This window comes from Dunckerocampus dactyliophorus, chromosome 13, assembly GCF_027744805.1.
Source record: "Dunckerocampus dactyliophorus isolate RoL2022-P2 chromosome 13, RoL_Ddac_1.1, whole genome shotgun sequence".
NCBI classification, from domain to species: domain Eukaryota; kingdom Metazoa; phylum Chordata; class Actinopteri; order Syngnathiformes; family Syngnathidae; genus Dunckerocampus; species Dunckerocampus dactyliophorus.
The window spans coordinates 4,561,313-4,588,900 of record NC_072831.1 but is presented as its reverse complement, the minus strand read 5'-3'; the positions used below and the strand labels follow the sequence as shown (position 1 = coordinate 4,588,900).

Below are 27,588 nucleotides of genomic sequence, written 5' to 3'. Positions count from 1 at the left end.
TCAGAACGACTGCATCTGTTCAAGAGCGCAATGGACAAATTCATAGTGATTTTTTGTTAGTATGACTTGGCTCTTTTTTCCCCCATTTTTGCTGTTGTTTTTTTTAATTTCCCAAATATTTAAACTTTACTTTTTAATCTTTGTAAATTTTCTTCTCGTAATATTATGACTTTTCCCCATCCCGATTTTCCAAATGTGACAACTTCATTTTGTTTTGTTTGTTTTTTTAAAATAACACTGTGACTTAAAGATATTGTATTTTTCTTTAATATTTCACCTCTATGCTCCTAAAATAACATTATTTTCCTAATAATATTACATGTTTATTATCGTAAAAATAATTCTCTTAATATTTAGACTTTATTCTCATAAAATGACAGCTTTTTTTTCTTCATTTCTTTTTTTTTTACATTTATTTTATTTACGTTTTTTTATTTTGTAATTGTTTTATTTAGTTATACAACTTTCAACTTTCTTCTTTTAAATTTGATTCTTATAATTATGACTTTATTTCCATCATATTTAGACTTTATTCACATAAAATAACTTTTTCTGCAACCTGATTTTCCAACCTAATTTATTACCTCCGCCGAGCGCAGCGACAAGGTTTTTTTCTTGCCTGCGTTTGTTTGTTTGTGTTCAAAATAACTTGAAAAGCTCGGAATGAATTTGGATGAAATTTCCAGGAATTGTGGGAAATGGGGTACGGAAGAACTGATTCATTTAGGGGGTGATCTGGATCACGGTCTGGATCCAGGAATTTTTAAAAAAGGGTTCTTTAACATTGTGAGATAGGACTATTTTCGGCATTTGTGCATATAACTCCACAAAAATTGGTCAGAGCGCTTGGTAAAAAAAACGTACAGGACAAGTTTCCAACAGGTTCTACAAAATATCAAAGACTGATCCAAAAAAATGTAGGATGATTATTTTGGTGTGAAGCACAATATGGGGGGGGGGCTCTTCGAGTGCTTCTCTAGTTCGTTATTTTGTTTGTTTTCATATCACAACTTAAAAAAAAATGTTTTTTTGTATTATTTCTCTTTTAATGATATTTTTAGAGCGTGCCACCCTGGAAAAAGTTTGGACACCCCTGGTGTAGTTAGTCATGGGGTGTTGTAGGAATCATTCGGAAATTCTACTGCAGTGTTTTCAGCCTTGTGCTGCCTGAGGCATCCTCGCGGTCCTGCAAGAAAAATGCAACTGGGGCACGGACACAATTCCTGGTATCCTACTGCCTCAAGGCCTCTGGAATGTCTCTGAAATTTGACGTCCAGCTCAGAGCTTGAGCAGTTAGAGGAAAGTGAGGTCTCTGCATAGTTAAATGAGTGACTCCTACTGCAAGGAGTTTAGAACTTGCATCCCTCACCTTCTACGCTTCACAAGTGCCATCAAATCTTTGTTTTCGTACGTAATGTTGGTGTCCCGATACAACCTTTCACTCCCGATACGATGCTGATATTGCAGCCTTGAGCATCGGCCGGTACCATCATGCATCATGCATACTTTCATTACGTATTTTGTAGTGTTAAATAATAGAAAAGGCTTGATCAAGTGATATTACAGTCGTCCCTCGTTGATTGTGGTTAATTGGTTCCACACCTGACCACGGTGAGTGAATTTCTGGGAAGTAGGATTCAGTATTGATAAATGGAATAGTGTTCCCCTGCTCCATCGCGGTTCCCCTTTTGTGGACTCGCTGTTGTGTGGATTTTTTTGTGTGTGCAATTTTAGTGCTTTAAAAAAAAATAAATTACAGCGTATGAATGCTGTTACAGGCCGAGCCTGGCCCTTTAAGAAGAATTGCACTGTGGGAAGTTGAGTGTTGTAGTTCTGTGCTTTAACACGAAGCGGTGGCGTCTCTCTATTCTCTGTCTTCTGTCTGCACCGCCCATTGTCTTCTGCGTCCTGATTGGCTCGAGACCATCGTCAACCAATCTCTTTCATGCCGTCTCCTGTTGTGGTCATGGCTACCAAACTAGCTAACCGTGTGAACTGCTTGCTAACCGCCAAAACTGTAAACAACAGAAGAAACAGAAGCAGCTAACCATGGGAGTGAAATACATGTGAGTCACTTCATTTCTTGTGTCCACCCCTGCAGGTTGATCATTCAAATTCAAACTGAATTTGAACTTTGAGAGTTTTTAAACAAGAGTGAGATGTGAGAAAATGTTAATGCCCGCCTGTATAAAGTGTATGGTGAGAGGTTTCACATCCTTAAAACATATCTAATAGTTGTGAAAAAAATATAGTTGGCTACTTCGCGGATTTTACTAATTGCTATTTTTGGGAGCCTATCCCCGGTGATAAATAATGGAACACTGTATTTTTGCAGTTAGAACATAGAAAACCTATTTATGGCCTTATAAAAACAGTTTTTAACATTATTAGAGCCCTGTAGACATGAAATAACACCCTTGTAGCCACCTTTATACTAGTATTCCCTAATATAGTAGACATGATAAGACAATAATAAGACATAATAACGCACCATTAGCAATGGGGAAGTTCTTCGTTGTAGTATCACGAACGTAAAATGGGTTGATCGCGTGGCACTTGGAAAAACCCCCCCCAAAAAAACAAAATCAACATCAGCTAGGGATGCTCTGATCATGATTTTATGCTGCCGATTCTAATACCGACCATCCAGGGCTGAGATCGTCCGATACGATACCAATCACATGGATTAATTATACATTTTTCTATTTATTTATAATGAGTGCTATTGGCCAGGGGTGCAGTATTAAGTACAATTCCAGGGTACATTGACTGCCAGGGAGCCCAAAAATAGGTCATTTTGAATCAAATTAAGTAATTAATTAATGGGGGGGACCTGATTTTTTTCATGGGACCCAGAATTCCTGGCTGCACCCCTGCCACTGAATATATAATATGAAAAAAGGAAACATGAAATCACTGTAAACATATTTGACTTACGAGACAACTCCTGAAACCTCCAGAGGATGAGACACCTTCTTGAAGGAGACTTTCTGTGGCAAACTTCCACTGCTGAGATCGGCTGCTCTCGTCCGATGTATTCAAATATTTTCCGGGTTATCAGCTTAGCCGTCTGACAGTCACACACATACGGGCGAGTGGCTGCGTGAGCTGCCGTGAGCCTCAAAAACTCACCATACTCCGTCAAGTGTAGTTCTTTAAATGCCATATTAAAGGTTTTTAGTTAGGTTTCACTCGGCAGACATGATTGCTTTTGTTTTGAAGGAATGTGGGAGGACGACACTGCCCAAGATGTTAGTTAGGGCAAGATACTACACTGCATGAAAGGATCGCTGCAGGCTGCAAAGTGCTAGCCACAGGTGATTGGCTTTGAAAAGCATTTATCGGCATATGTCGATCGGAAATTAGCTGATACTGATCGGTCGCCGACATCAGCCTATCATCTTGTGTAAATACATACTATACTTGTGTATCTTGTGTATCTTGCTTGCTGCTGTAACAGATGAATTTCCCTGCTGTGGGATTGATAAAGTACTACTACTACTGTCATCCATCCTCACTATGACAGCTGTCACTTGACAGCCAGTCTAACATGAATCTGCCATATATACAGTAGACGTACACTCCAACAATGCTGCTAGCGTTGTTTACGCCACATTGCGCACCGCTTTTGAGCAGGCTCCAGGATCACTGCAGGGACACAAGAGATGGCTGCCGCTCACAGCATATAGGAAGCTACCGAGCTAACTAGTTAGCCTCCAATGTATTTGTTCTAAAACTAAGAAAGTGCTTCGAAGTTGGGAAGAAGGACAACGTATGAAACCAAAAACGTACCACTTCCACACGGAATGGAGGAGAACTTTTTTTTGGTCGTAGTGTGGTCAGTAGTCTGAAAGAGTTTCCTCGTAAAAGACACATCCATATGCCAACTCCTGTTTACAAATGCTCTTTACAGAAGTATATAAATATGTTTATATTCACAGCATAACAAGACGGACCAAAGGAGAAGTTGAATTTTCTTAGCTGTGCGTTGGCTCTGCACTGATGGATTGTTCTTTGTGTTGCAGACATGAGCAGTTTGACACCTGAAGCTCTGTGGAGAAGAAGCGACCACTTCCACCGTGATAGCACCGAAGGGCTTTCCACTGTCTATCGGCCGGTGAGTCTTGCGTAGCTGTTGAATGTCCCTGCAGCAATATTAGTATACTTTTCCTTCGCCACTTCGTGCTTTGAATTTCGTGACTCTATCACAGTTTTTCAGAAATCCATATATTAGTTAATTGTGTCAGATAGTTGAATCTCGGATTCAGGAGGAGCAGTGTGGTTTTCGTCCATGGAACTCTGCACCAGCTGTGTACTCTCGGCAGGATCCTTGGGGGTGCATGGGAGTTTGCCCAACCAGGCTACATGTATTTTGTGGACCTGGAGAGGGCATTTGACCGTGTTCCTCGAGGAATACGGTGGGGAGTACTCCGGGAGTATGGGGTATCAGACCGCCTCATTCAGGCTGTTCCTTCCCTGTATGATCAGTGTCAGAGTTTGGTTCGCATTGCCGACTATAAGTCGGACCCTTTTCCTGTGAGGGTTGGACTTTCCAAGGCTGCCCTTTGTCACCGATTGTGTTCATTACTTTTATGGACACAATTTCTAGGGACAGCCAGGGCGTTGAGGGGTTCCGGCTTGGTGGCTGCAGGATTGGGTCTCTCGTTTTGCAGATGATGTGGTCCTGCTGGTTTCATCGAGCCGTGACCTTCAACTCTCACTGGATCGGCTCGCAGCCGAGTGTGAAGCGGCCGGGATGAGAATCAGAACCTCCAAATCCGAGTCCATGGTTCTCGCCCCGGAAAAGTGTGGAAGGCCATCTCCGGGTCGAAGATGAGATCCTGCCCCAAGTGGAGGAGTTGTGTACCTCCGGGTCTCGTTCACGAGTGAGGGAAGGATGGAGCGTGAGATCGACAGGTAGATTGGTGCAGCATCTGCAGTGATGCGGACTCTGCATCGGTCCGTTGTGGTGAAGAGGGAGCTGAGCTGAAAGGCAAGGCTCTCCATTTACTGGTTGACCTACGTTCTTACCCTCACCGGTCTTCGTAGGATGGCTGGCCTCTTCCTTAGCGCTAAGGTGAGAAGCACTGCATCTGTAACTTGGAGTAGAACCGCTGGTCCTCCGCATTGAGAGGAGACAGATGAGGTGGTTCGGGTGTCGGGTCAGGATGCCTCCCGGAAGCCTCCTTGGGGAAGTGTTCAGGGCACGTCCGACCGGTCGAAGGCCTCGCAAAAGACCCAGGACATGTTGGAGAGACTGTGTCTCTCAACTGGCCTGGGAATGCCTCGGGATTAGCCGGGACGAGCTGGACGAAGGAGCCGGGCAGAGGGACGTCTGGGCTTCCCTGCTTAGTCTGCTGCCCCCGCAACCCGACCTCGGATAAGTGGAAGATGGATGATGGATGGATATATTAGTTAAAAAATCATGGTTGAATGCGGCCTATTATTAGTCAAAACATGCATATTTGTAGCACTTTCGACATAAAAATGGTTAAATAAACTACAATATAAAAACAAAACAATAAATAAGACTCACGCTCGTGTGTGTTGCTATAAATGTGTTCCCTAGGGGAGCTGAGTGGCGGGCAGGAAGTAACATTGGGGGTTCAGAGTTGAGTTTTAGCTTGGCGTGGGTTACTGCAGCACTTTTTGGGATTATTGTGCCTGTTGTGAGATCCTTCAAGCTTGTTGTTCCGACAAGTATGGTGCTTGTGTGTCTCACTGAATTACAGGAACATTACTGACACCTAGTGACCAGTCCTCTTTTGTAGGGGAGAGTAAACCATACAGTATATGAAATATCACGGGGCGATGTGTATATGTTTTCAGCTCAGTGACAACCACACATTGGGTCGAGTCAAAGACCTGGTGAAGAGAACTAAGTTGAGACACCAGAGCAAGCTGGGACTGTCCAGCACCTCCTTGAAGATGTCCTGTCCACAATTGTACAGGTGAGCGCCACCAGCTTCTATCGCCAAGACAGAAATTGGTTACCACAGAAGGTGTCATATTCTCAACAAAAGCATGATTTGTGTACATAACATCACCATTGGCTGAAGATAACAGGAGGAAATGATGATGTGAACTCTCAAAAGTTTTCAGAACATTTCCCATCTTCTGGTTCAAACAGGAATTTCATGTGCATGGAATGTCACTGATGGAGTGGGTATTGTTTCAGGCCCGATCCGGGACGAGAGGAACTTGCTGGCAGAAACAGGAACTCCATGATTGTCTTGGGACACCACAGCAAATTGGACATCCCTTGGCTGCAGTAAATTCCCAGGTTGCTGTCATCTTTGCTCACCAATACCGTGCATTTGAAAAGTTCTCGGTCAGGGGTAGGGAACCAGATGTGGCGCTTTTGATGACTGCATCTGGCTCTCAGACATTTCTTAACACGATCAAATGTATTTGTTTTGTTGCTCTAATGGAAATACATTTTAAAATATGTGGCTTTCATGGCCTCTTAGCCAATAAGCTTCCCGACCCCTGGTCTCGGTCTTGCATCAGCAGTTCGACTCACAATCGATACAAGGCAGACTTTCTTAAAACTTAAAAAAAAAAATGTATCAGCGATCATTTATTCATTCATTCATTTTTGAAAAACCACGATAGAGTGAGGGAGTGATCTTCGAACTGTGATTTAGCAAGGGACGACTATACACCATTATGAAATTATTTTGAAAAGCAACATTGAAATGAAATGATAGTTTAGTGACATATGGGGTGGTGTACAATTGACTATATTCATTTTCTAATACAATAATCCCTCGTTTATCGCGGTTCATTGGTTCCACGTCCGACCGTGATAAGTGAATTTCCGCTAAGTATGATTCATTACAGTCAAACCTGTCTTAGCGGCCACCCGTATATAACGGCCACCTGCCGATAGCGGCCACTGGAAAAAATCCCCCGCAGAAAATTTGCGTGTTATAGACCCTGTGTATAGCGGTCACCTGTCTAACGCAGCCAGCGGCCACCCATTTTGTATCCCTTGGTCAATATCTGACCGCATATAGCGGCCAAAATGCCGACTCAAGCAGAAGCTTCATGCACGAAAATTTTGTTTTTTAAGCAATGAAGCCGTCGTGTGTAGACTTTAATTACTGCAATGAAAAGATTCAATGACGGCCAAAACGGTAATCTTCCCACTTCGCAATGCCGTGAATAGATTCTAAAATAGCCAAAACACCTGAATAAAACCTCTAAAATATCACTTAATTGCCGACTAATTAGAGATTAGAAGCCCATTCAATAAGAAAGGAGCGATGGTATTGTTAGTTTACGACAATCTTCGCACTCAATTGTTCACGCACACACCCATTCATAACTGCTTCACGCGTATCCTGTACATGTATCCTCGGGCTCGTTCACTAACATTTTTATTTCTTGCTTTTAAAATCGTGTTTTAAAATAAATCAAAGATGGAAATTTGTGACGTTCTGCAGGACAGGAGCGAGTGTCCCCTGTCCTGCGCTCTTATTTGGCGGGCTGTACCTTCTCCGGGGAGGAAGAGGCAGCCGCTTCATGCCTGGTGGCCACGCGGCTGCAGTCAATTAACATTTGTGGCGGCTAAAAGGCCAGCACTGGTTCATTGTTGTTATTGATATTACTAGTTTCCTCACCGGAGCTGTTACCTAGATTTACCTACCTGTTTATGTGTCAACAGAGCCTTTTCCCCTATGCCTCTTGGTTTTGCTCCAGTCTTTTTGTGAATACATGTTAATATGTGTGCGCAAAAATTGAAATTGGCCGCCAACCTGTCTATCGCGGCCACTTTTGCCGTTTCCCTTCAGTGGCCGCTATAGACAGGTTCGCTGTATTTATAAATGGAATAATTTCAGAGTTAAAGCATAGAAAACCTGTTTACAACCTTCTAAATGCAGTTTTTAACATTATCAGAGCCCTCTAAATATTAAATAACACCCCGAATGAGGAGGTAGGTGAGGGGCGGGAGCTAAATTGTAGTGGTATAATTTTATTACGTACACTGTTGTGTAAAACTGAGACAGGAACAACATCTAATTAAAAGCAGGGAGATTATAATGTCGCTGTTGGATGTGTGTGGTAACAGGCAGCGTGCTAGCATGAATAGCCCTTTAAGCGCCAAAGTTGCAAAATTGCGACAAGCAACATTGCAGGATTTCTGCAAATATAGTGCCTTTTGTAGTGAACACATTACACCAGGAGATGGCGCACATCTGTAACTTCAATGAGCAACATTTGTTTCTATGCAAAGTTTATAAGTTTATAGACTTTGAAGCCCCGTGTGCGTGCACAGCGCGTCCGCTCGCCATGCCAGTCCACACGTAGCATACTTGAGCCGATGCTTTGCTTCACTTTGTTCGGGGTGGCAGGAGGGGACGTGGTGGGTTGTCAAAAAAAACGCTAATGGTGAATGTAACAAAAATGGGAGACTCCTTGGCAGAAAATGCAGTGCTAACAGATCAATATGACCTGTAAATACAAAGACCTGGATGAATGAAGAGATACTGTACATCTATTTACATCATAACAGTGCGGGAGGCACCAGTGGTGTTCAAGATCCGGCTGTAAATGACGATGACGGCTGGGTTTGCTTGAGACATGAGGAAGGGTATCACAAGTGGATCAGACATTTTGATGAGCCGGTATCGTGGAGACAGGCATCTGACAAGTTCTGAGCCTGAGCCTAGTAATGTTCAAACTGAAAAAAACTCTAGCTAAAGGGTTAACCTTGAGGTTGAGCAAGTGAACAAATATGTCCGTTAGCGCTCAATATCGTGGTTAATTGGTTCTTGATCAGACCGCGATAAGTGAATTCCCACAAAGTAAGATCCAGTTCAGTGTTCCCTCGTTTATCGCGGGGGATAGGTTCCCAAAATAGCCCGCAAAAAGTGAAATCAATTATTATGTATGTTTTAAGGCTTTAAAAGCCCCCACCATACACTTTTTACACTTTTCTCAGACAGGCATTTGCGTTTGCTGCCGACTATTGACCACAAGGGGAAATGGCATGAAGAAGATTGATTGACAATCGTCTACAGCCAATCAGGACACAGAACACAATGGGCGGGTTCTTCTTTAACCAATCGGGACTGTTGTGGCTCTATAATTAGCCAGCTTTTGTCTACTGTGGGTTCCTAATATGCTGGTAGAGCACATAAACACACACTGAGACAGGTGGAGCTGCACACGTCTTCAACTCTCACGTACAGCACCCTCTAGTGGCAGCAGTAGTAAATACAACAACAGAGCACCAATAGATCACTAATACATCACAAGGACGCAGAACACCATTAATGAATATAATATTTTTGTAGTTATGGCATAGAAAGCCAGTTTATAATCTTCTAAATATGGTTTTTAACATTATTGGAGCCCTGCAGACATGAAATAACACCCATATAGTCACCTTGACATTTGTATTACCTAATTAGATGTACCCAAGATATTAGATATTACCCAAGTAGATATAATCAGAGAAAATAATACATATTAGACATAAATAATATAACAGACTCACACGTTAGCAGTCCCTTGTTGTTTTTGTTCATTCATTCCAAAAGGGCAACGAAAAACCGAAATAATGTAAATCCAAGAAGGAGAAATCAGTGCAAAATAATTATAAATATTTCATGAAATGGATAAATGAACATTGAACATCATGTTATTCAACACACTGGCAAATTAAGGATGGCGAATTAATGCAAGAGTGTTTTTTCACCTTCTTTATCAAATTGCTGGCACTCGCAGCGTTCTTTGACCCCATGGTGAGTTATTTTGCAGTTGTGCCCGGAAAAAAAAAGCACAGAGACTAAGTCACCAATGCGTAGGATGCTTTTGCTTGGGCACGTATTCCATGGAGTGAAATGCGAGCAAACGGACTAGCGTGCAAAGTGCAATGTTTGGCCGTATGACAACCGATGCGGAATACAAAAACTGAAAAGAATTGTGAGTGTACAATTGTGAACGCAGCCTACGTGACTAACACCATCCATTTTTGTCTCCTCTTCAAATTCGACCCGGACGGCGTCACACAGACCAAGGAGAAAAGACCGACAGTGATTCAAAACTGGGAAGAGAAAATGAAACGAATGAAGACGAGAAAGGAGGAGGAAGTTCAAGCCGAAGCTCCCAGAAAGACGGCTGCTGTGCACGAAAGAAAGAGCCTGCGTATGAAGGGAATTTAGTTCGCATACATTTCAAACAACCTACAGAGTAACTTTACATTCTATTACTTTCATTTACTGTACGAGCGTGCGTTTACGTTGCAAAATAATCCATTAAATGTGCAATATCCAATCTTTATTTAATAGTAAAATGATGTTGTATAAGAAGAGGGCATGTTGGCGTGCATGCAGATTGTGTGTCAAGACTTGATATGGCTCATCAAAGTTACACAAGATTAAAACTGGCGGCGACGCTCCTCTTACGTAACAAACATTTACTCAAAAAAAAAAGGCCTGCCTGTGCTTTTTTCTTCCTGCAAATTACTTTTCCTCCTACAGTGGAATCTGTTTATGTTGATTGGCTGACTCGTGTCAACATAAGCGTTTGGCGCCATAACCAAAACCAAGAGTAGCCACTGCTTGCACATGTGCTTGTGACTTTGTCCAGAGACATAAAGGAGAATGTCTGATAATAAAGGATTTTTGTTTGTTGACCTGGTGTTGCTCCATTTCTGCATATTTCTATTGAGGTTCTTGTGTTTTCATATGATATTTTATACTCTTATCTAACAGAGCTTTTAGTCATTTTGCTTTTGGCTTTTGTGGTCATTTTGGTGAATGGTTTGACTGCAATGACAAAAAAGTTTTCATCCATCCATCTTCCGCATATCCGAGTTCGGGTCGGGGGGGGGCAGCAGCCTCTCCAATGTGTCCTGGGTCTTCCCCGAGGCCTTCTACCGGTCGGACATGCCCCAGGCATCCTGACCAGATGCCCCAACCACTTCAACTCGGAGTTTCAGTGCTTCTCATCTTATCTCTAAGGGAGAGTCCAGCCACCCTATGGAGAAAACTAATTTTGGCCGCTTGTACCCACGATCTTGTCCTTTCGGTCCCTACCCAAAGGAATTTAGATGGATCGGTAAATTGAGAGCTTTGCCTTTAGGCTCAGATCCCTCTTCACCACAACGGACCGATGCAGACTCTGCACCAATCCGCCTGTCGATCTCTCTTCCCTCACTCGTGAACAAGACCCTGAGATACTTAAACTGTGGCAGGATCTCATCCCCGACCCAGAAATGGCCCTCCGCCCTTTTCCGAGGGAGAACGGTGAACTCAGAGGTTCTGATTCTCGTCCCAGCCGCTTCACACTCGGCTGCGAACTGAGTAAAGGTTTCATACATGCACAGATGTTTCTTCCTGTAGAATCCAGGTTAATACTTGCATGCTATGTTAATACACTTGGCTCATTAAGACAAGAAAAAGATGACAATACAGTCTGCCTGCTGTTGTGACCGTAACCCACGTCAAGCTCAAACCCAACTCTTTCTGTCATCTCCCCCAGGGAACACATTTTCAGCAACACACGTGAACACGCGTTTTATTTACAATATGTCAAATATGTCTAATTGTCTCTTATTATGTCTACTATTTGGGGTAATAGGAGAGTAAAGGTGGCTATAGGGGTGTCGTTTAATGTCTAATAATGGTAAAAAAAAATACATTTAGAAGGCTGTAATCAGGTTTACTATGCTACAAAATAACTATGGAAATCTCCACTTAATAATTAAGGAATCCTACTTCGCAGTCCAGTTTGGAACCCGTGATAAATGAGGGATAACTGTACTTCACTTTTGTCAAACATTTTGTTTTCAAATACTTTATAGTACCACTTATTTATGTTTTGTATTCATTGAATACCATTTGCATATGTAGGACATGCACCCTATCCTTCTCCATAAAGGTTCTGATAAGTCTGATCACCTTCTGTTGAGCTTAGATATACCTGTAGACTCCTGAGCCAAATTTTAAGAGCAGTTAAAAAATTGCAAGAATGTACATTTTGTACTGTTGGATCGTAACTCCTTCAATCCCAGCCAAGTGGTCATTTAAGATCTCCTTCCTGAGCTACCACCTTATTATGAAGGCGTTTGTGTGTCCCAATGATCCGAGGAGCTGAGTTATCGGGGCTTTCACGCCCCTGGTAGGGTCACCCTTGACAAAACAGGTCCTACAGAAGGGACCAGACAAAGAGTGGCTCAGCAGACCCCAATAAAGAGACAAATCTTTGGACCAAGATTTCCCTGGCCCGTACACGGGTCACTGGGGCCCCCCTCTGGAGCCAGGCCACAGCAAGGGCTCTGCAACCAGTCCTCTTGAGAGGGGTTGGTCTTTATTCCACTCTGGCGTTGCAACTCTCGTTGCACCCCGGCTCAGGGCCTGTACGTTGGAGTTTAACCCGGTGAACCAGAGGGTAGTTTCACCTCGTCTTCGGGTGGATAGACGAGTTCTGAGTGTTTGGACTTATGCGCCAAACAGCAGTTCAGAATACCAGCCCTTTTTGGAGTCCTGAGATGGGAGTACTGGAGAATGCTCCCTCGAGGGATTCCCTTGTTCTGCTGGGGGACTTCAACGTTCACGTTGGCAGCGACAGTGAGACCTGGAGGGGTGTGATTGGGAGGAACGGCCCCCCGATCTGAACCCGAGCGGTGTTTTGTTATTGGACTTCTGTGCTTGTCACAGACTGTCTACAATGAACACCATGTTGAAGCACAAGGGTGTTCATATGTGCACCTGGCACCAGGACACCCTGGGCCGATGTTCGATGATCGACTTTGTGGTAGTGTAGTTGGCTCAGATGGTGGGGGAGCATGCCGGTCAGACCCGGCAGGCCTAAACGTACTGTGAGGGTCTGCTGGGAACATCTGGCAGGGTCCCCTGTCAGAAGGAGTTTCACTCCCACCTCTGGGAGAGCTTTGACCATGTTCCGAGGGGGGCGGCGGACATTGAGTCTAAGTGGGCCATGTTCCGTGCCTCCATTGTTGAGGCGGCTGATCGGAGCTGTGGCCGTAAGGTGGTTGGTGCCAGTCGTGGCGGTAATCTCATCTATAACTCTACTTTAGTAAAGTGCAGAGCAACCCAGCTTACCTCACACATGAATTGCATCCTGCTGGTTATACTACAGCGTTTTGTTTGGAGAACTAACTACTCAGCAGCCAATCAGGAGCAACTATCAATTATAATGCAGTGATGGTGCAGTTGCATTTCAGCTTGCCAAACACACTCCACTGTAGCAAAAACAACCTTTGGACACTTAATTCATTTAGAATGAATCCACTTCTACCATTATTCCAAGTGATATTTTGTTTCTCTTTTATGCTGTTCCTTTTCTTGTCATTCATTAAAAACTGTCCAGGCTCTGAAACATGCATGCTTTTTGACCAGGTCGCTTCCATCGGATCGCAGATGCGGCGTTCCTAAATGTAGGACCAGTCGGATGAGGAATTCTTTGGTTCCAGCTGCCGCTGTTCTGCTGAATAACCGTTTGTAAAATGATTGTAATCATTTTGTATTTATTGTTGGTTTGTGTGATACTGCTGGCTGGAGAACAAATCGCCCCTTGGGGATAGTAAAGTTTACCTTGACCTTGACCTTAGCCTGTTAATTGTAAGTTGTGTTTTAAAATGGCTCGCTAGCAAGGGGAACCTACATGAAGGAACTGTACTGTGACGTTCGCATTTTATATTATCAGGGAGCTTTTTAAAACTTGAAAAGATGCTTGGGGCCGCACGGTGGTCTAGTGGTTAGCATGTTGGCCAACACAGTTTCAGTCAGGAGATCGGGAAGACCTGGGTTCGATTCTCCCCTGGGCATCTCTGTGTGGAGTTTGCATGTTCTCCCCGTGCACGCGTGGGTTTTCTCCGGGTACTCCGGCTTCCTGCCACATTCCAAAAACATGCAGGTTAGGTTAATTGGAGACTCTAAATTGTCCATAGGTATGAATGTGAGCGTGAATGGTTGTTTGTCTATATGTGCCCTGCCATTGGCTGGCGACCAGTCCAGGGTGTACCCCGCCTGGGATAGGCTCCAGCATGCCCCCGTGACCCTAAAAGAGGAGAAGCGGTATAGAAAATGGATGGATGGATGGAAATGATGCTTGATAAAGTTGATACATTTGTTGATGAAGTTTGTTTTATTGTTTATTTCTATTTCATGATACATTTTCTATGTTTATAAATGTTGCTACAGTGCTGGTTGTAAAGCTGTTATTTGTCACATTTGCTTGTTGTTTTGCAATAAATATCGTGGTTTTTAAAAATGTGTGCCTTTTATTAAGAAAGGTGTTGTTTTTCTACATTTAAATAATGTAGAAATAATGTAAATGTACAGGAAACACTGATTATGAACAATTTAATGAGCTCATCTGCCTACGTCACAGCCAGAAAGTGGTGAAGGGCGATGATGGAATGACAATCAAGTGGCGTCCCATTGGTGTTCAAGGGGTAAGACGAAGGGGAAGCCTAAGTTTGCGTCGGGGCTTACGTGGAAAGCTTTAGGCTTACTATGAAATTGATCACAAGTCAATTGTTGTATAATATGATATGCTCAAATATTTGACTTCAGTTCACAATCAATATTTATCTAATGACATGACAAAAATATAAAACCTTCAAACTAAAATAAATCAGCCCACCAGAAATCAGTCAGTCAGCCACTGTGGACGTAACTTGGCTCGTTGAATAGTTTCGCTCAGATCAACCAATCAGAACTGGAGGCCTGCCTCTTTGATCTGATCAACCAATCAGAACTGGGGCCCTGAGAGGCGGATCAGAAGTCTGATGTCTGACATGGCAGCACAAAGAAGCTGAGATCTGATTGGACAAAAAACAAATCAAACATAGACATACACTACTGAAGGGGTCACCAACGTGGTGCCCGCGGGCGCCAGGTAGCCCCCACGACCACATGAGGCGCCCGCAAGCCTGCTTTTTATTCAGGTTTTCAGTTAATAATGAAAGAACAGTAGAAAGAAATGCATTCTGAAATACAAAATGTGAGTTGTGGACACCAGCATTTTGTTCATGTTCTGGTAAAACAAGCATATTCGCTTTGTTTGGGTTTAAAATAAGCTCTGAAAAGAAATATTAGAAAAATGAGTAGCTCTTGGTCATTTTCATTTTGTAAAAGTAGCTGGTGACCCCTGTGCTACTGGAGGTGTGCAGCCAAGAAACCTGCTGAAATGAAGCTAGTAGACTGCAGGGAATAAACTGATATAATTTTATGGAAAATATACTGCAATTTAAGTTTGAAATGTAGGCCAGTGCTGGTCATGGTTAGGCCAGCAGAGAAGGCCCTGCTGATCCTGACTGCACATCGGCAAAACACAGAACATGAAGGGATGTTTTTACATCTCCCGTCTCTATTTTTGTAAACATTCTGCACTTCAACATTTTTGTCACATTTTTGCACTGCTTTGCACTGTCTGAGAGCACAATAAACACCCTGAAATTGATGCTCTTCATGTTTAAAGTTGAACGGAAAAGCAAGCAGCGGTATGGTTAAAACTTGAGTCACATTGCGGGCAATTTCATTTCTTCCTGCAGGGGAGCGGAATACGCATGGCACAGTTTGAACACGGTGTTTTATACGAAGCAAAGCACATGCTTACAAATCTATTACTGTGACAAGAAAAGAGAAAAGAATGTTGCAGTATCGGTACCTGACATGAAAAAGCGGTATCGTTTCCTTTTGGTCTATTTGTTCATACGTGAGCAAGACTCTTATTTATTTACTCAGTGCTTGTGGGGTCCAGACCAACACCCAATGGTCCCAGCTTGTTTTGTAGATGTGAGTTTTTGGTGAAGGATCAGAAGTCTTGATCCCAGCCAGATGTTTCGTCGGGGGTCACCTCTGTGTCAGCAGGAAAGATGTCAAAGCAACTGTGATCCAGGGGGCCTTGCAGCTGATGGAATAAATCACAACAAAGTGGTGGTGTTAGGTAATTAGGTGTTCGTAATTGTTCGGGGAGATAAGCATGAGACGTGATCGCCAGAACAGGCTTTTATTGCAGGTTTAATTGATCACACAACAGGCACAATATTAATAACATAATAATCATAATAATAACACGGGATGCTGTTGCGGCAATAATCCACGACAAGCTAAAACTCAACCCTGAACCGCCGACGTCCGTTCGGAGGGTGTTATTTCATGTCTAGAGCGCGCAAATAATGTTAAAAACCGTATCTGAAGATCGTAAACAGGTTTTCTATATCTTGGCTACGAAAATATTCCGTTTATTAATATTGGAACCTACTTCGCGGAAATTCACGTATTGCAGTCAGGTCTGGAATCAATTAGCTAGGGATGTTTTAGACGAGCATCCGTTACCCACACGTTACGCGTAATGCGTTTTTGAGTACGAGCATGGAACGAGTACAGCTCGTCATTATCTGTAAACGTGATGAAGGAAAATCCTCATTGGGTAACTACTTATGTATTCACTCTTCACGCTCTGTGATTGGCCAGTCACACACAGCGACCGCCCCTCCCGAGACTCGCTAGTGCCGGAGAGAGGAGCCATGGCTGTCACTCTTTCACACGCAGACGCAACACAGACAGTGACTCTCTGCTTGCTCGGCTCACGTTCTCTATTTTGCTGTATTTCGGTTTGTATAAAGTTACTCGGTTAACTTGTTTTGTTCCATACGCGGTGCAATTTGGCAAGACAGAGCTGACAGAGCGGCTCTTGTTCCGTCGGTCACGGACGTGTTTTGTTTTTTTGTTTTTTTTTTTCGTCTGCTTGCTTGGGTGGTGATATAAAGTCAGCTGCAAACCTTCTCGTCGTGGTGCTTTTGAGGAAACTACAGTGAACAAGCTGAGAGATTATTTCCCTGTTTGCCATCACTAGATGTTTGCAATCACCAACTTCACACTGATCATTAAAAAATAATTCAATAAAGTCTTACAGATCACTACGCACACACGGTACACATCTAGCGGAATAATAAACAACACATATAGCAACTTCTGATCAATCATATCAATATCAGCCTAAAATTAATGTACCAATTTAAGCCCCACCCATTTCAGGCTAAACCATGACTACTTTCTGTTTATGCCCCGCCCACTCCGCGTACAGACACGGATACAGATCACTGAGATACAGATGGAGATAGTGGTGTACTCGCTCAGCCCGACAATTAACCATGATAAACCAGGGATGACTGTTTAGGAAATAAGCCATCAATTTACCAGAAATAAATTGCAATATTAATGGATGAAAGTTGCAATTTTACAAGAAAAAAAATGTTCTAAGCTATTGTATGTATTGTTATTATTATTTTTAGAACATTACAAGATTAAAGTTGGGATATTATTGGAAATTTATAAGAAATAAATCTTTGAAAAGCCTTTGTGTGAAAAGTTGTACATTTATAAGAAAAAAATTGCTAGATGAAAGTCGCAATATTCATAATTACATTTGCTGTAGAATCACCTGCCAGCAGTTTGTATTTTTTTATGTTTCATTTAAAAGTGATTCAAGCTGGTTACACAAAAGCTGAGCAGTTTTATATTTTGCTTACTAGTACCGAAAATGAACGGAACAGTAAAGCGAGGCACATAGCGAAGCGCTGATGGCGTACCGTACATCCTGAGTCAGCAATTGTGAACATACACATTTGGCAAGTCTTGGCTGATCTCACCTCTCTCTTTAGAGGAGACAGGAGCTTGTGGCGCCTTAACCCTTCCCAGTTGAAGCCCTGGAACCACCTGTGGAAATAGGTCACATGTTCAACGCAAGACAGTTTGCGGTCAACCGTTATTAATTCATGCATGAAAGACGTGAGGAGAATACAATAATGGATAGAAATTTTACTTGAAGAGCAAACAAGATGAGTACGAGGCGTGGTACACAAGTAAACGTGCTAAGTGGACGTACTTGTGCTTCTTGATGTCAGTGATGCCATTTTTTTTGTTTCCCAGCCTTTGCACTGGGTTTAACCTGAAGACAGAAGGACAACACACTTTATTGACAGGTGTAATTACCTACCTATTAGGGCTTGGCGATACTGCATTAAAAAAAAAGTTCTCCTCCCATTCCACGTGGAAGTGGTACATTTTTGGCTTCTTACGTTATAAAAAAGCAGTGCACAACACAAGCAGTGTAAAAGTCAAGTTAGCAGTATTGTCGTAGTGTACGTCTATGTAAATAGACAATATGTACAACAATATCCCATAATGCATCTCTTCCCAGCAGAGCAGTTCATTGGCCAATGGCAGCCACCGGAGGGAGATTTGGAGGGAAGTCATGAGCTCACCTCCAGAGGGAGCACAACATAGCGAAGCACAACAACTTTTGAAGATTGTGTCTTTTTCAGATAATGTCTATGTAACAAAGTCATGCACACCAAAGTGATGCTCAAAAAGCAAAGGCAGGAATTGCAGCAGGTTCATAGATTCAAGCAGTGATTCTCATCTTGTGGGCCGCTGGTCTTGACAAAAAAAAACAAAACTGTATTATGTCGACGTCCCTGAACTTCGCGTCTGTGCTATTTGCTCGCTAGTGCACCACGAGTTGCGTGCCATGTTATACAGTAGGTGACTTGGCCAAGCTTGAGCGGCAGGGGAAGGACATCAAATGTGGATTTAACGTGCCGTCCGTCCGACGCACAGCTTGATCGCCTTTATATCTGCTGGAGAAGAGCGCCCTATAAAGAGACGAGCATCTCACCGCTGCAGCTCTGTTGGGTGGGGAATTCCGCCTACAATGAAGACTCTCAGGTACAGTTTCATGGCAATCTAGTGTTAGAAAGTAAGCGCCCTGTACACAGCTGTGTAATTGTTACAAACAGGCCCTTTAAATAGCAGAATCAGAATCAGAAAGACCGTTACTCGTCACTTATACAGAAGGGAAATTGTGCAATCACCCGTCCATACATATACAGTACAACATACCATACAATATGACAGGACAGGATGACTGGGCGATAAAAGGGGCAGAGGAAAAGGAAGAACGAGGAGAGGGGAGGAGAAAAAAAAGTCAACTCCAAATTATGTTCCTATGGGGGAGTCCAGTGTGGGACTGGAAAAAAAACCCTTAGCAACATAGGCACCAATAAGCACACTTTACAACATAAGAACTCAAAGACTCAAGGTGGGTCGAGGTGTTCCGGCACAGGCCGGCAGCCAGCCACAGCAATTGCAGCCATAGTTCGGCGCTTGCTGTCCACACTGGGGTGATGAAGCGGCAAATATAAGATAGTTAAGAAGTTTTGCTTGATTGAGTGGTGAAACCAGTTGAGAACCACTGGGTGGATGTTAATACCGACAACCTGCTGGTTAAACACTGTTTCACGTTTTCATATCGCTAGCCGTTATTACCCTATGCGGGGCCATACTTGCACAGTCTCCTGATGAGGTCATCTGGGCGCTTGCCTATTCTCTTTGGGAAGTCTACTTTTTCAATGCCATGGAGGACCACCGTGTAGATCTTTATGGGGTCGGAGCCAGAAAAGGGTGGACTGCAGAGGGGAAAAAAATAACATACTTTCTATTCACTGAAAAAATTGCACCATTCTTCTCATTTTAATAAATGATGCGATTGATTTATTGAACATTTCTTAGTTGTTTATCCACCAATCATGATGTTTTAAAGTCACACGGTTGCACACAAACTTGCGGAACCATCGTTCACATTTCAAGTGAATAAAGTCATGATGATGAAAGGGTTGAAGGTTTGTTGTTTTACTATTGCGATTGTTGTTTGCTGTTGATTTGTTGAAGGTTTAGGGAACACTGCGAGGTAGGACCATTTTCGGCACAAAAAATGGTCAGAGCATTTGGAAGAAAAATACTGGACAAGTTTCCAACAGGTTCTACATAATATCAAAGACTGATCCAAAAAATGTAAGGTTATTATTTTGGTGTGAATCACAATATGAGGGGAACCGTGGCGCTTGGTGGAGGTCTGCGCTCTCCGACTGCTTCTCCAGTTATTTCTTTGTATAGATCTTTGCGTGGCTCCGCCATCTCTTGTGTGTAAAGGCGTGGATGAAACAACAGCGTACATTAACAGGTGGCTTACAGAAAGCACACACAAAAAGATAATTGACTGGCTTACTTGCCAGTTAGGAGTTCAAATATGAGGATTCCCAGAGACCAGCAATCAGCTCCAAAGTCATGACCCTTGTTCATGATGACTTCTGGGGCCACATACTCTGGGGTCCCACAGAATGTCCAAGTCTTCTTTCCAAGACCAATTTTTTTAGCAAAGCCAAAGTCTGCCTGTGGAAATACAGAAACATAAAAATACACTGTGATGGAATGGTAAATACGAGGCTCGGGACAGTCCTCCCTTATTGACGGTACATTTTGTACTGTGTGTTCTGCACTCGTGTCCCTCTCCAGGCTGGCGAAAAGCCCTACCCGCGACGTAATGTGCCACAGTCTGTCTAAACTCTGACGAAAAGATGAGGTATTCGTCCGCAGAGTATAGGATAGAGCATATATCGGAGAGTATAGACGACAACTGCCGTGCAACCCCACTCATCTGTGTCGGCGATACATGGGGTGACTTGGACCTGGCGCTTTGTGCCCCCCTGGCTCTTGGATTGTTCATTTTTCTTTCCAATGAGACACATTATTAGAGACATTTGCTATGTCACCTATAACAAAATAGCTTATAGTACAGTATACTGACCTACACTGCTGGGGCACTGCTGGGTACCTTGGCATACGAGTGTCCCAACTTTTTTAGATACGAGCCGTATCTCGGCTGATTTTTGCATTGAACCTGCGAGCTAAAATTTAGATTATGAGCTGCTATTCGTCACCTCTTCTGATAGAGAGAGAGAGAGAGAGATAGAACAATAGATAGATACTTTACTAATAGGCAAGATAAATTCATGGGGAAACTTCAGAGGGAACCAGCACCACAACAGACCGATGCAGAGTCCGCATCACTGCCGACGCTGCACCAATCCGCCTGTTCACTCATGAACGAGACACAGAGGTACTTAAACTCTTCCAATTGGGGCAGATCTCATCCCTGACCTGGAGATGGCACTCAACCCCTTTCCGAGTGAGGACCATGGACTCAGATTTGAAGGTGCTGATGTCCATCCCAGCCGTTTCACACTTGGCTGCGAACCGATCCAGTGAGAGTCGAAGGTCACGGCTCGATGAAGCCGTGGGTAGCGACCGAAAGGACAAGATCGCAGGTACAAGTGACCAAAATGACTTTTCTCTGTAGGGTGGCTGGGCTCTCCCGTGGAGATAAGGTGGGAAGAACTGTCATCCAGGAGAAACTCCGCAATGAGAGGAGCCAGGTGAGGTGGCTTGGGCATCTGGTCAGGATGCCTCCCGGACATTTCACTGGGGAGGTGTGCAAGGCACGTCCGACCAGTAGGAGGCCTCGGGGGAAGGCCCTGGACACGTTAGAGAGACTATGTCTCTTAGCTGGCCGGGGACACCACCGAGGGAATGGCAGAGATGAGCTGGATGAAGAAGGAAGTCTGGGTTTCCCTGCTTTGTCTGCTGCCCCTGCAACCCGACCTCGGATGAGCGGAAGAAGACGGATGGATGAATGGATATTGGAGTAATGGGCAGTTTACCTTGCCAAAGTCTACTTGTTGTACATTGTGTTAGTTTTTTATACATTGAGGTCCATTTTGTGTTTTAAAAAAAACCAGAATGTTTAATAACCAAAAAAATGCATAAAGCAAACAAATGATCCAGTTGTCGATAAAGTGTAGTGTATTAAAAACTTTAAAAAGATCTTTCAGAGGGCCACATACATGAAAACTTATTTTGATCTGCAATTAACTGTGATGAATTATGAGTTGTGTGGACAAAACGCAATTAATCACGATTAAATATTTGAATCGATTGATAGCTCTAGTTTTTATTTTGGAATTGTATTTATTGGAGAATTGCCTGTCAGTTGATTGATTGCAAGTTCATGTGATTAAAAAAATATTTCAAAAATAATAAGAATAAAAAATCATTGAGAATTTTGGGAAAAAAAGTTGTTCTCTTTAAACACAAAAAAGGTACCGAAACAGTAGCCTGCATACCGAGGGTTAGCTGTACCATTGCAGCCTGAGTAAATACTGACTACATCTACGACTACTTCCATTGACATTGAAACATTCAACTTGAAAGTACTGACTTACCATCTTGACATAACCTTTTGCGTCAAGGAGAAGGTTTTCAGGTTTGAGGTCTCTGTAGACGACACCCATGGTGTGGAGATAATCAAAGGCCTCTAAGACACAACCAGTACAAAACCTGGCTGTGGGCTCATCGAAATAATTCCTAGTAGGAGAGAATACAGATACAGAATACAGTAGTACATGTGTTACATACTGTGCACACCTCCCAAAGTATGAGAACAGTGAGGCTGATTCTTTTCATTTTCACTGGAGTGAAAACATTGTTCACTCCAGTGAACAAATCTATTTCAAATCATGAAGTAGGATTCCTGATTTATAAATGGAATATTTTCATAGAAAACCTGTTTACGACCTTCTAGACATGAAAAAACACCCCTGTAGTAACACATAATTAAAAACATCATAAATTTTTGTACGTTTCAGTTTTCGTCTAACCGTTTTAAAGGAATTCATAACAACAAACGAGCTTCCAGTGTTTGCACAAACGGGCTTTTTCGGTTATGTCAGCGGCGTGACTTTGTCCTTCTTCCCCACCCTTTCTTAAGTTTAGAATAAACACATTTGAGGATAACTTGCCCGCTAGCCTGCTATGTTTAAAGTGGCGGCCATCTCTTGTGTCTTGTGCAGTGATCCTGCAGGCTGTGCATTACAGTTGGGCAATGTGGGCAATGAGCGTAAAGGTGACTATTGGGGTGTTATTTCATGTCTGCAGGGCTGTAATCATGGTAAAAGTCATATTTAGAAAGTCATAAACAGGTTTTCTATGCCCTAACTATGAAAATATTCAATTTTCATAGTTCGAGCATAGAAAACCATTCAATCTGTCAACAATTAACCGCGATCAACGAGAATCATTGATTGTTATGGGACAGGATTTTTTTTTTTGTGGGAGAGGGATGGGATGACAACAAAAATCCACTTCTTTGTCACATTTCAGGACACGTGACTCACATGTCCCGCAGCACCGTCCACAATTCTCCACCGAGACACACCTCCAACAGCATATAGACACATTTGTTGTCTCGAAATGTTCGAAATAACCTAAAGTGGACACAAAGAAAGTCTCTTCATCATCATAATCATAATTTATATTGTAGTGTTTACATTTGACATTCAAATCCTGTCATACACAGGAATTGAAATTGAAAAATTAGACAGTCCATGGTGCAACTCTTCTACTCCGGAGCTAAGGCCATGTCCCCACGAACACAGATATTTTCAAAAACACACATTCCCTGAACTCTAAAACTGGAATGGCCCCGATCGCTTGCTGCGCATTGGAGGCTTGAAGCCACAGGAAGTGTAGAAGTCGCCATGTTGTGTCACCCAAAACAAGAAAGCCTCAGAAGTAAGAGGAGTTGGAGATGCCGTCTTGTGCTGCTAATAATTGCACAAATCGTGAAAATGGCGAGAAGGGACTTACATTTCACAGGTAGGTAAATGCTTATAAATAATCAAAATGGTTAAAAAATAGATACTTTACAGTAAATGTAAATGCTCAACTTCTAAAGCAATGGGTAGTAAATATGCGGAGAGACAGGTGGATTCCTGCAGCCAGATCGCAACTCTGTTCAAGTCATTTCACCGAGGAGAACTTGGACAGGACCGGCCAGACTGTTCGATTAGGACACAAGGCAGTTCCAACAATATTTGACTTTCCTGATCATCTTCTAAAGGTATGCTAGCATTTAGCTTTGATACTACGTAGATCCTTATCATAACAAATACCTTGTGAACACTGAAACTGAGTTGTTATGCATTGTAATTTCACACCATAGAGTAGGGGGAAAAAACTTCAACTGGAGGGAAATTTTGCCATTTGGGTCTAGTAAGTTTACTCTGTTTTAATTTTTTTACTCTCTGTTAATTTTTATACCGAAACATAATAAATGTAGTGAATGAACATACATGTATTTGTATGCGTGTGTGCTTTTTTGGGTGAAGCAAGATGGCCGACCAATGGCTTCATGTGGTCAGCAGGGACGCCCTTTCCAGTAGTATAGAGTTCAGTGGCACACACACACACACACACACACACACACACACACACACACACACACACGCACGCACACGCACACACTTGCTTGGATTTTTTTGAAAATCTCTACTCTGTCCTGAGTTTTGCAAAAGCTGTTATTAAGGACACCCTACGTTCGTACGAGAGGTCGTAAATATGCCTTTTTTTAAAAAATGCGTATTCGTGTGAACATTTGTTAAAACACGCACCTCTGCTGTGTTGCCTGTGCTATTACCTTTATGACAAACACACCACATGGTGGCGCTATGATTAAACCCTTACGTTTGACCCCATAGGTCACGTCAAGAATCACCGTGGAGTTTGGAACACACACGTCATGTTCCACATTTGCCTTCCTATTTTGTACTTGTTTCGGTGCTGCCTTCTCCTGGCCTGTGTTTTTTTTGCTTTGCAGATGTCGCTGCTCTGGCTGGAGGCGGGGTAACCGGGCGCTCCTGAGGCTGATTGCTTCCCTTTCCATTAAGACAGCTTGCAGCTGTGAGATGCTGGTTCTTTGTTCGACGCCTAATAATGCTAACAACTGCATTTACAAAGTCATGAACAGGTTTTCTATGCGCTAACTAGAAAAATATTCCGTTTATTAATATTGAATCCTACAGTACTTCACGGAAAGTCGCGGTCGGGTGATGGACGATGGACGACCCAGAGGAAAATTTAACTGCTCATAGCTCGCTCTTCTACAGCTCAGAAGACACATTTGAGATTCTCACCTGTCTAAAAATGTTTCTCATATGTTTCTCCCAAAAAGTGAGACATGCTTTATGCAAGTTAAGCGTCTCTTTCATGCAAGTTTAGCCCAGTTGCTTCTCTGCCATCCGGCCAGCTCATCTGCATTGTTGACCTGTTGGGATCTTCTGCTTCCATGGTGTTTCTTTTGTGGCTTTTTGCCAGCATCATCGCCTTTTGCTAGTGGGATTTGATTTTATTGATAATTTGCTTTATTAAGACCTTTACCTTTACTGACAAAACACATCCGTGGAAAAACACGGCCGACATCAAGCAAAATGTCTTTGCAAGGGCGCAGACGACACTTAGCTAATTGCACCAAGTCACTGACCATTTCTCTATTGATTAGAAAACTTTGAGATTTCTGTATTGCATGTATGCTAGCATGCCTTCCAATGCTTTTTGACCACAATGCACAGGGTGCGCCACACATGCCATTACAAAATTAGGACACCCCATGGTGTGTACACATACAGTTTCCTCAAGGTTGTTAGGTCTGCTGGTGCCAGCAAGTCATACAGTGGTTTGTAGAGATAAATGTTATCAGCTTCTCAATAGTCTTTCAATTCAGGGAAGGAGTGACAAAAAATCTGTCATATATACATTCCTGATCGAAATTTTAAGACCGGTTGCAAAATTGCAAGATTGACATTTTGTACTGATGGATCTTAAGAAGGTTCTAATTAGAGTTGAAAAAATGCAAAAGGAAGCAACTTATTGCGAACAAGCATCAAAGTGAAATAGGCTGTTCATCAGCTGATCAAACGGCGATAGCCTTTAAAAGTCAAAATCTTTGCAAAAATGTGGATTCGATGTTTTCATGATCTCTTGATGGCAAAGGCAAAAAAGCTTTTTCTCTTTGAATGCGGTGGGATTGTTGAGCTGCAGAGGCCGTTGCTGTGGAGGTTGGATGCAGTAAGACAGTGGTTTGAAACTTCTTCAAACACCCTGAGGGTTATGGAACAAGCAGACACAAAAAGTGCAGTCCAATGACCATCAGACGGCATCTGCAAGAGAAGGGCTTTAAGAAGGGAAAACGTCTTCAAAGGCCACAAAATTGCCCATTTGGAATTTGCATGAGAGCACAAAACATGGACGCTGACATTGACAATTCGGATGAGATCAAATGTAACCTTGACAGTCCAGATGGCTTCCAATGCTACTAGCATGACAAGGAGATCCCACCTGAGATGTTTTCCACAGTGGAGGGGGCACGATCATATCTGGGGTACTTTGTCCTTTAATGGAACAATGGCGCTTCAGGTTGTGCAGGGGCGTCAAACGGCAGCTTGTTATGTGGAGATGTGGCAGGGGGCATCCCTCAGGACTGAAGGCCCTCGTCTGTGTGGTAATGACTGGCTTTTTTAACAGGACTACGCTGCACTTCACGATGCCCGTCTGACAAAGGACTTCTCTCAGAATAACGTCAGTCAATAACGTCAGACCATCCCGCATGTTCCCCTGATCTAATTCCAATGGAGAACATTTAGGGATGGATGGCAAGGGAGGTTTACAAAAATGGACATCAGTTCCAGACAGTGGATGCCTTCCGTGAAGCCATCTTCACCACTTGGAGCAACATTCCCACTAGCCTCCTGGAAACACTGGCATCAAGCATGCCCACACCCATTTTTAAGCTGATTAACAAGAATGGTGCAGCTACTCATTACTAAGTCCTCGTTTGAACATTTTATTTCTATTTTAGGATGGTTTCAGCTTTTTTTTTTTTAGCTATGGCTATGACTATTTCACTTCAAGCTAACCTAGATGCTGTGCGAGAAGAGTGTGGGAAAGTTGAAGGGTTGACACAGCATTTTGGCTGAACTTATCTACCTGAAAGGCTGCTTACTTAAGCCTTTTGTTCTTTAAAGTAATAGTCCAGATAAATTTTAGCATGACGGTGGGATTTGAGGCAGAAGCATTCTGTAGCACGCTCCTTAGCAACCCCGTAGAGAAGTCTACAGGGCAGCGATCAGTTCCTCTGCTTTCAGTAACTTTTCACTGTGCTGATTCTCTGGTTCTGTTATTCATCAGCATGTGTGTTCAAATAATACTACATACTACAATCCCAATAATAATACATATTGCATCTCCTCCCAGAGCTTAGAACACAATCTTAGCACACCCACCTGATGATGAAGGCTGAGTTGCTTTGCAGAAGGATATTCTTCTCGGAGTAAATGTGTTCTTGCTGCCTGGTGTCCACAACGTGCTTTTTCTTAATGCATTTTAGAGCAAATGTGGTGTCCTCATCCTTAAGTTTCACCTGCGACACACAAGGAACCACCTCTCAAAATCTTCCAAAGACAATTTACAGCCAATGCTTCACCTCACCTGAATATACAGTTGGGGAAATACGTTTTTGATACCCTGCTGATGTGTAAGTTGACCCCCTTACAAAGATATGATTGATATGTCCAGATCTGTTATCGTAGGTTTACAATCAAACCTCCGGTTTCGTGTGATTTGCCAAACCTTTGCAGTTCTTGTACACTCTCTCATTTATCACACAATATTGTGCAGAGCAAACTTTTGTATTTTACCCTTTGGTGTGTTGATAGTGGGGGTGTCACGAGACACTCGGTTCACAAGACGAGACGATACATGAGACGGGGTCTACGAGAACAAGACGAGATGAGGTTTTAGCATTACTTTTAAGAAAAGTACAGTTCAAAAAATATGACAATATATCGCAATCTGCTAATTGAATTTCTAGGAC

The 27,588-nt window shown here is 42.9% G+C and overlaps 2 protein-coding genes across 3 annotated transcripts in view; one reads left to right on the top strand and one right to left on the bottom strand.

The window, feature by feature from the left end:
* Window positions 1–14,185, top strand: part of si:ch211-250c4.3 (uncharacterized protein LOC100535981 homolog) — a 47,031-nt gene extending 32,846 nt beyond the window's left edge. Inside the window, exons 5-8 of one of the 2 annotated variants that reach the window (XM_054797324.1) lie at window positions 4,026–4,117; window positions 5,830–5,951; window positions 6,179–6,283; window positions 10,023–10,643. In XM_054797324.1, coding sequence (XP_054653299.1) covers window positions 4,026–4,117; window positions 5,830–5,951; window positions 6,179–6,275 — 311 coding nt within the window. In that variant the 3' untranslated portion in view covers window positions 6,276–6,283; window positions 10,023–10,643. Of the gene's footprint in view, window positions 1–4,025; window positions 4,118–5,829; window positions 5,952–6,178; window positions 6,284–10,022; window positions 10,644–13,373 lie in introns of those variants that run through there. The other variant, XM_054797325.1, reaches the window with a different exon arrangement.
* Window positions 14,186–15,373: 1,188 nt separating this feature from the next.
* The window catches only part of LOC129192432 (cGMP-dependent protein kinase 2), a 33,474-nt gene continuing 21,259 nt past the window's right edge, over window positions 15,374–27,588 (bottom strand). The window contains exons 13-20 of the mRNA XM_054796468.1: window positions 26,999–27,135; window positions 23,057–23,146; window positions 22,106–22,247; window positions 20,053–20,216; window positions 19,331–19,453; window positions 17,872–17,934; window positions 17,636–17,702; window positions 15,374–15,891 (exon numbers count right to left, since the gene is read on the bottom strand). Of these exons, the coding sequence (XP_054652443.1) occupies window positions 15,796–15,891; window positions 17,636–17,702; window positions 17,872–17,934; window positions 19,331–19,453; window positions 20,053–20,216; window positions 22,106–22,247; window positions 23,057–23,146; window positions 26,999–27,135 (882 nt within the window). The 3' untranslated portion in view covers window positions 15,374–15,795. The remainder of the gene's footprint in view (window positions 15,892–17,635; window positions 17,703–17,871; window positions 17,935–19,330; window positions 19,454–20,052; window positions 20,217–22,105; window positions 22,248–23,056; window positions 23,147–26,998; window positions 27,136–27,588) is intronic.